Source organism: Blennius ocellaris (assembly GCF_963422515.1).
Source record: "Blennius ocellaris genome assembly, chromosome: 4".
NCBI lineage: Eukaryota > Metazoa > Chordata > Actinopteri > Blenniiformes > Blenniidae > Blennius > Blennius ocellaris.
In genome coordinates this window covers 20,517,788-20,526,952 of record NC_137653.1, presented here as the reverse complement: position 1 = coordinate 20,526,952, position 9,165 = coordinate 20,517,788, and the positions used below count along the sequence as shown (strand labels likewise).

Genomic DNA, 9,165 nt, shown 5'->3' with positions numbered 1-9,165 from the left:
TTTTCTCTGATGGATTATGCGATGAAGTCTCTCAGCCTCCTGACGCCGTCCACTGTCTCCAAGTAAGAGCGGAGCTTCCCGAAGTGGATAATGCCGTCACTTTTGTTTGCAGATACTCCCAGCACAAGATTTCTGATTGTTTGTTTTCTCAGGTGTGTCTCGGCCAGCGCCTCCATGACCCAGCAGCTCCTGTCTGGCCGAGCTTCTCGGCCAAAGCCCTTCAGAGTCACAAATGCAGAGCGCAGTGTGAAGAAAGGCATAATGGCGGAGTCCCTGGAGGACCTGATGAGTAAGGTAAGGGAGAGGTACGAGGTTTTGAAAGAGCTCGGGCGCGGTTGGAGATTAGTAATGAGTCTGAGCACTTGGAGTTCTAATGGGAAAACGAGGGGAACACAATCAGGTGGTGGAGTATACCAACAGCATTCGGAGTAAATCAGGATCTTCTGGACTCGCCGTCAAACTTGTATTAAGGGCCGGAAATCTCATCATAGCCGGGAGAGAAGATGTTCAATCTTATGATCTCAAGACTTTTTCAGTTCTTGTCCGATTGCCTGGAAAAAAAAACCCCAGTGTATGATAAATGACTCAAGCATGTGGTGGTTATGAATAACCATGATTATTAAGATTAAAATACTCTTGGATGACTGGTGTGTTGCTGGCATGACACTTGTGCATATTTTGAGTGTATGTGGGTGAAAGTTAACAGGACTGGCGTCACTTCTGACTCGTGCTCATGTTCACGCTGGAATGAACTCCAAACGGCTTTTGCGTGGATAAACATGTCTGAACAGTTTTTTGGGGGGTTTTGTTTTTTTTAAAGAAATTATTTGCATTAAATTGTGACCTGTGTTTGATGGTCCACAGACCACATGAAGCACTGTGGTTCTTCCTTCATGATCAGTGGTGCTTTATCATTGACAATGAATCAGTTGCATACAGATTAATCTACATCAGTGGGTCCAAAACATTTTCCCACCAGACCTTTAGGAAAAACCAACATTTCCATGGCTGCTCATCAGGACATGCACTCACTCATTTTTCTATTTAAACTGCAGCAGTATTTTTTATTTTACTTTGTTTATTGAGTTTTCTAACAGACCATGTTTGCATGCATGTTGCGTAAATGTACATAGTCTGTCAGTTATAAACATAGTACAAAGGGAAAAAAAGAACCGAACAGAAAAACAAATCACAATAACGCACACAAATTTATTTTTTAAATTTTTTTACCATTTGTTTATGAAAATATATGTATGTTTTTGGAATACGGGTGAACTGGAGCACCTGGAGGAAAACCCACGAGAACATTCAAACTGCCCTCAGAATGGCCAGGCCAGTAGTTGCCATTTAAACAAAAATTGACATCAGCTGAAGAATGTTTTTTACTTGGACATGTACATAGAAGTACTTCTCTCCTCCCCGTCAACCACTGTCGGTTTATGGGCCAGTGCTCTCCAGGCATTCCAGTTTTTCCATGTGGCATCTTGGGGAAAACAATAGCCCACATCAACACTTGTAACCCCCCCGACCCTTTCTGCCTCTGCTTCCTCAGGTGTGCGACTCCCTGAGTTCACCGTGTGTCAGTGGGTTGGTGCTGGATGAAGACGGCACCGGTATCGACACAGAGGGATTCTTCCAGACCCTTCCTGAGAATGCGGTTCTCATGATCTTGGAGGAGGGACAGAAGTGGACCCCTCACCCTGTAATGTGCTCGTCTTTTCACCTGAACCGCTAGGTGGCACTCTTGGTCAGCTGCCTCACCATCACAAGCTTGACGTGTTGACATATTTCTGCAGCACTTGTCATTCCAGTGTTTCTTTGAAGTCGACAGTGAAACGTCAGGGATATGAACTAATGTGGGGTCTTAATGATAATAATAATAATAATAATGCATCCGCTGCTCTGCTTTTTCTCCTTCAGATTGAATAGCACAGTTGTCGGCGTGATCACCACAGAATAGTTTCTCCCGTCATGATTTCTTTTTGAGAAAAATGAAAAGCAGGAGGCAGATATTAATCAGACCTGTGGGTGTCGTCACATTTGAATAGCGTTCACCCAAAGGCAATTAATTTACACAGAAAGTGGCACGAGGGATCATTTTCAACACCCCTCCCCAAATGTTTACCGTATTGACCTTGTGTCATTGTCGCCAGCTTCTCGTATCATGACTGGCAGCTGCTGCTTTGGTGTGTTGTGTGTGTGTGTGTGTGTGTGTGAGCCTCATTTCGCCTGCTCAGCTGACTGCAATCAAGCCAACAAAGTGTGTCTGCACCCTGCCTTATGGTTCTTTATACCATCACTTCATAGAACAGCCTCTCCAGAGACCAGCTCATCCAGAGGACGATGCAGCAGCGGACAGATGTGGCCAAAGTGACCTTTGACCTCTATAAGAACAACCCCAAAGATTTCATCGGCTGCTTGAACATGAAGGCAACCCTGTACGGTGCATACACCGTGTCCTACGACCTGCGCTGCTACGCTGCCAAGAAAATGCTAAAGTGAGTGACGAAATCTTGTCCAATGTCTCATTCAAATGATTTTATACTTTTCTTTTTTTAAATCTTCAGTTGAACAGTCTTTTACGGTTGGTCTATATATAAAGCATAAATGCCTTTAACTTCTTAGAGGAACTGAACTGATGTTTTTAGTTGGTGAGCACTTGTTGCTTTCCAAACGATGTTTTGTTTCTTCTTTTTTTAAAAAACAAACAAAAAAACACAGCCCCTCTGTAGACATCGGCTTGATCTAAACCCTCCGCCTCTTCCTTCTTTTCCATATAGACTCCATACTGCTGTTCTTCTTTACACTAACAAATGTTTTTGGCCAGTGTCTACAGAACAGATTTCAAGCATGTCAGAAACCTTCTTGATTGTTTTACTGTAAAGCTAACTAGCAGCTTCCGTTCATCCCATACCAGCCAAAACGCTTCACAAAGTCCTGTCATTTTACTTTGCTGGAACGCTGCCTGGACCTTTTTATTAGTTCAGTCTTCATACAGCTGCTTTTATAACATCCGATGGAGTATTGTGATCAGACATGTTAAATTATAAAACCCTGCTTTATCATGTCCACCTGTGTGGGTGGTAAAATAGTGAGTTCACCAGAGGGGGGGAAAAAAAAAAAGGTTAGGTTTTTATTGAGATTAACTTTGAGAGGAGTTATGTCATCGCTGCGGATATCTGCTGCTTTTCAGCTTTTGCACGGAGACCCATTCAGAGAGGATTACATTTTGCAGACCTGTCAGATCTGATGCTTTCACTGGCGGAGTGAGAGGCGTGAGAGGTCTCGGGCTTCAAGTTTATGAAACGCAGCCGTCATTAGAAATGGACGTGGCCGTATTTTAGTCGTTTAATTTAATTTACTGCGTGGCATATTGCATCACGCCATCACGATTTACTGTATATTGCATAAAAGCTGTGTTTGTCTCGGTATCGAGGGACTCTCTGTCCACATGGGAGTGAGCTGTTTATAACTGGTTCTCTTTCTTGTCGTTCCCCAGGGAGGCCCTGCGATGGACCGTCTTCTCCATGCAGGCCACAGGCCACATCCTGCTGGGCTCCTCCTGCTACATCGAGCAGCTGCTGGACGAGGAGGAGCGAGTGGAGAGGAGCCTGGCGATGCCACAGGAGAGCAGGATCAGGCAGCTGCAGAGCATGCTGCTGGGAAAGGTCTCCTACTGATGACGGCAGGCTGCTAATGGACACGGTGGCCAAGACGCTGAGGTCACCGACGCAACACTTGCTCTTTGTCCGTCCGTGCAAACGCAGGCAACAGTTTCTCACGGACACCCCCCCCAAATTTTTTTTTTTTTTTTTTTAGCCCTGTTACATTGTCTGAATGTGTGTGGAGCTCATCTATATGTCTTCATCAGAAAGCACTTTTACTCATGACTGACTTTTCCCTGTTGAGACGATAATAAATAAACGCTAAACTTTTATTTTCTCATTCATTAAAGCCTGTGTGTGTGTGTGTGTGTGTGTGTGTGTGTGTGTGTGTGTGTGTGTGTGTGTGTGTGTGTGTGTGTGTGTGTGTGTGTGTGTGTGTGTGTGTGTGTGTGTGTGTGTGTGTGTGTGTGTGTGTGTGTGTGTGTGTGTGTGTGTGTGTGTGTGTGTGTGTGTGTGTGTGTGTGTGTGTGTGTGTGTGTGTGTGTGTGTGTTGATCAGTCAGAGTAATTGGCAACAGGTCCAGCTGTCTCTCCCACGCTTCCCTAATTGTCCCCTGGCCTGCACTGTCCTGTCAGCTGCAGAGAAGGAGCGAGCATCTGGGGGGGGGGGGGGGAGACCATTATACCGACAGAGATGATGGTTTCAGCTGCCGAAAGAAGTACCACTTTGGGCATCCTGTCGAGGAAGGTGGCAGCAAACGCAGGGACGGATTTGATCCAAATTGGCCGTCTGATGCAACTCAAAGAAGATAAATGTCAGAGGTTTAAATCCAGCGCGACTCGGCCCCGCTTTCCGTCTGCCTCATCCTCGAGTCACCTTGGGCTCTGTTTTTGTTCCAATTGCTTCATATCAATACAAAAAAAAAATACAAGGAGAAACCCATTTTAACTTTGTGTCAAGAAATGTAGGCGTTAAAAGTGCAACGCACATCAATAATGAATTTGTGAAGTCGAGTTGCACACCCACATACAAAGTACAACACGAATACTGGCCACGTCCCATTCCGTGGTGAAATGAGTCACAGGGTTCATGCTGGCTGTCTGTTGTGCTTTAAGCTATATGTACCGTTTCACTGTACAAGTGGCGGCATTCAAGTCCATAACTGTAGTAGCTTCATACGATGTGACTGGTTTCTTTTGAATCGGTTCACGTCATTTGTGTTTATTCACACTGGTTTGAAGTTCTACTCAGATGGTCCACATAGGATAAGGAGTTTCCTGTTAACTCTGTTGGCCTTAAACTTTGTAAAATCCTGCGTGTGCTGCAAATGAGAATTTTTTTTTATTTTGATTGGTACTGGTGGGAAATTAACATTGAGAGAATGATCAATCTCTCAAAATGTGAGTCTTCACTCCAACTTTGAGGAACACAAGAGTATTAAAAGTTCAGATGTGAGTTTTTATATGAAAGACAAAGACGACCAGATGCATCTCGACAAGAATACAATAGACTTAATTATTGTTTTTTTTTACCAAAAGTTATATTCAAAAGATGTCATCCACATAAAATGTAGTAAATCAACCATCGTAAACTTTGGGTCACACTGAATGCTTTCCTCTTTAACAGTATGCATCTATCCCAAACTACCTTAAAGATATATCCATTAGAAATGTGTTGCCAACATTGAATAATAAAAAAAAAAATATCTGGCACCTCAAGAATTTAAATGGAGGCTATGATAGTCACAATGGAAATAAAGGACATTTATTTAATATAACAGAATAGACAGACGTCTTGCATGACGTGAAACTTAACATTTTTCTGCATGTTAGAGTTCAGGGGCCACATTCAGCCCAATTTGATCTTGGAATGGGCCAGACCAGTAATATAGTGCCAGAATAACCTTTAAATACGAACTTTAAAGTTTGTCTTTGTTGTGGTGCAGAGCGTACATGACGAAAATGTCTATTTGTGCGAAACCAATTAATTACTACAGAAAATGACGACAATCTCAATGTTAAAAACGACTTCAGTGATACTGTCTGAATGCAAAATACAGTGACGTGTCCAAGTGGCCGTATTGGAGCCTATTGCGAGCCTGTTTGGGCTCATGGGCCTTATGTTTGACATCCCTGAGTTAAAACGTTTTAATCCGAGGGACCTTGATAGAAGACTTGGCACCTCCCTCCTTCTCCTCCTCCTTCTCCTTCTCCTCCTCTCAAGTCATTCAGACGGAGTCATCCTGACAGGAGCTTCCTCAGTGGATGCAACAACAGCTTGAGTCTCTCTCTCTCTCTCCCTCTCTCTCTCTCTCTCTCTCTCTCTCTCCCTCCATCCCTCCCTCCATCCCTCTGAGCATGTGCGCGCCGCGGACCGGAGGGACGCGTCTCATCGACACGCGCAGGCTGCGCACATGGATCGCCGAGTGCGCTCTTCCGAATCTAAGGTATGTTTCGCTCAAAAAAGTATATAGTACTATGTTTAATTTTTTCAACAACTTCATTACTTCTGCACGGGGGGGCATTCACAACCCAGGCTGTCATTATTCACTGCAGGCCATGAATTAATTTACAACAACGCTGCTTATTCGTCTGTCATCAGAGCGTGCGCTTTCACTTCACTCATTCAAACACTTATGCAACTTTTGAAATCGGTTTCGCTTAACTTAATGTCAAACCCAATCCTGCGTCCGTTCAGCTCTCTGTCTAAAATTCAATCACATGCATACTTTATTTTTTTTTAAAAATTTCGTTGGAGCTTTTCAGCGCATCGCATCGTTTGGCACAAAGAGCTCCATGAAATATCGATTTTAAGAGCGGAATCGGGGTTTTATTAGGAACCTCAGGCTTTGTGTGGGAGTGGGTGCCTGACACAGTTGCGGGCTGTGAGGCTGCGTGTTTCTCCCACGCTCCCCGGGGAGTCCTCCCTGCGGTCCGCTGGAAACACGCTCATCAAAGTGCGGCTGTTTGTTTGGATGCTCTAGATGTGCTTGCGTTTGTTTTTTTATGTGTGCGCCAACAGCTTTAGGAACAATCATATCCTAACACACATGTAAAATGCCCTAAACACATAGTTTCACCTGCCTGTAAGGATTTTCTTCTGCCTGATTGTGGCTCAGATTTATTTATTTATTTATTTATTTATTTTTGTGTGTATTGTGGCTTTTATATGATAAATGACGACCAGAGGTTTTAATCATAAAACATCTTCTGTTAAGCAAACATGGCTTCAGATTCGCAGAATATTTGGTGCTTTTCTTTGTCTGCTTTAATTTACAAGCTCTGAGACACTGTGGTGGCAATTCGAGCACAACTCAGAAAACAAACGAACCCAATGCATACATGCAAAGCCCTGTTCAGAAGTGACAAATGTACCTGATTGAGTATTTTAAAAGACAACAATTGATCCAATAAGTAGTAATGTTGTATTTGAACCAATTCACTCAAACTGATGGACAGTATTTAACGGTCAGTTTTCAAAAATAACCCCCGACTGCACTGCATCAACAGCAAATCCAATAAAATCTTATACATCTGACACACTCAGTGCACAGAAAAGCCAATATAATGCATGAGCCAAATCAAACAGTTTATTCTAGATTTCATTGGGAATCAGGTTTCAGTTAACAGGCATTTAGTTCAGGAATCAGAAAGCGAAGACTTGAACCCAACACGGTCGAAGGTGAGGGACCTGCTGAGGATGACCTGAAACACGAGTTCCTGAAGAGCTCAGCAGGCCACAACATCGAGGATGTGTACATGAACATGACATGAATCCAGAGTCATCACGAAACTAAAGTCATAAATAATAACCAGACAGGGAATTAGTGATCCTGAACAAAAAAACATTTGGAGAATATCTTCTTCTTTAAATTATGATATTGAGATTGCATTACAAATACATGGCGATAGGTTATATAAAAAGGAAAGGCTACTAATAGCTTTCAGTGCTGCTCTTGAGTGGAAATGTAAAATTTCGATGTACATGTGCATTAGACACAGCGTTGCTGTAAGTGTGGCCCAATGGGACGAGGTGTTGCAGCCGTACATTTCTTCCTCTCCACACACACACTGTATCAGCTGCTCATCACAAGCCGCCATTTGTCAAAGAGCACCCCCCCCCCCCTCTAAAAAGATCAGAGTACAGATGAAAAATGAAGTGAAAGTGAAGCTAAACAAGTAAGACGCAGCGGGCGAGATGGGGAGGAACAGGGACGGGAGGGGCTGGTGGCGACCGTGTGGAGGTGGAAGAAAGCGGAGAGGGAGAGCAAAGTCTTGATGAAAGCGTTTGGACTGAGCTGTGTCTCCGCCGTGCCGCTCCTGTGGTCTGCTGTGGACGGCTTTGATTGTGAACATGAAGGATGGAAACCAAATCCTGCAGGACACATGTAGACAGCAAGCCTGGCCGCGCGCGTGTGTGTGTGTGTGTGTGTGTGTGAGTGTGTGTGTGTGTGTGTGTGTGTGAGAGACAGAGAGACTGTATCTTCTTGCTGCCTGTTCACCAAATAGATGAACCTCCTTCTAATTGCTTCCTTGTGCAGTTTAAGTAACCTCATCACTTTTCACCTTTGCATTTCACAACTGTCATCAAGAACACACATCCTTTATTTTTCTCCCCGCCCGGTTCCACCGCTACACCTCGCCTCAGGGTTTTCAACAGCTGGCTATTTCAGGTTCATATTTCTGCTCTGCTATGAATAATTCAGGTAACAGGACAACATAAAGGCCCTCAGTGAGAGCCTGGATGATTTGCTCAAACCTGAATTGCCCATCCAGCGCTTGAAAAAGTCTGCCTGAATAATGGATTTATTTCTCAGCACCCAGTGGATTCTGGTCGGGGGCAAAAAATGGCAATAAGTGCATCTAATGGGTGTGTCTGCGAGGTTTCCTTTCCCGTTCTTCTCTGGGCGTCATGCGGATGTAAAAACACTTTCAAGACGAGTCTTCTGATGAAGTTATTTTAAAACTTGACTTTCTTCTTGATTTTACTCGTTTTATTTTCTGCCTCTTCTCACTCTGTGGAGTTATCTATATTTCATGGTCTCGTGATTATTTCTTTGCTTCTTCGCTGTTGCTCAATAAGAAATGAGACAAACATATTTAGAACTTAATCTGAAAGGATACCTGTGCAGTAATGCTGCTGTCTACTCAGCATGTTGACATTCCACCCCTGTGAGCTGGATAGACTGTCTGGACAACAGAGAAGTGCTCACTAACATAGAATCTGACACATTTGTGAGCATTATGCGAAAGAAATAGGCCTTTTGTGTATATAGCACTTGCTGTATTCACGACGACGAGACTGCCTGGACTCATGAGCATCTGTTTGTATAGATTATGTGATTTCCTGTGTCGTACAAGTTTATTTTTGTCCATTTTAATGCAGTGTTACTACATTTCAAGACGTTTTACTACATTTGGCACGTTATTTTATTGTTATTTAGCATAATGAGGCATCTGTCCATCTGGGGGATCAAGAATACTACAACATCATAAGCTGGGTTTTTTTTTTTTTTTTTTTTAATGAACCTTGATTTGAATATATTTTTAATTTTCCAACA

At 43.4% G+C, this 9,165-nt stretch overlaps 1 protein-coding gene across 1 annotated transcript; it reads left to right on the top strand.

The window, feature by feature from the left end:
- Window positions 1–3,680, top strand: cidec (cell death inducing DFFA like effector c; the record flags this gene model as incomplete). Its single annotated transcript, XM_080495309.1, has 5 exons — window positions 1–62; window positions 153–294; window positions 1,553–1,702; window positions 2,308–2,498; window positions 3,500–3,680. The coding sequence occupies exons 1-5, from the start codon at window positions 10–12 to the stop codon at window positions 3,678–3,680; spliced, it is 717 nt and encodes a 238-aa protein (XP_080351435.1). The 5' UTR covers window positions 1–9.
- Between the last annotated feature and the right edge of the window lie 5,485 nt (window positions 3,681–9,165).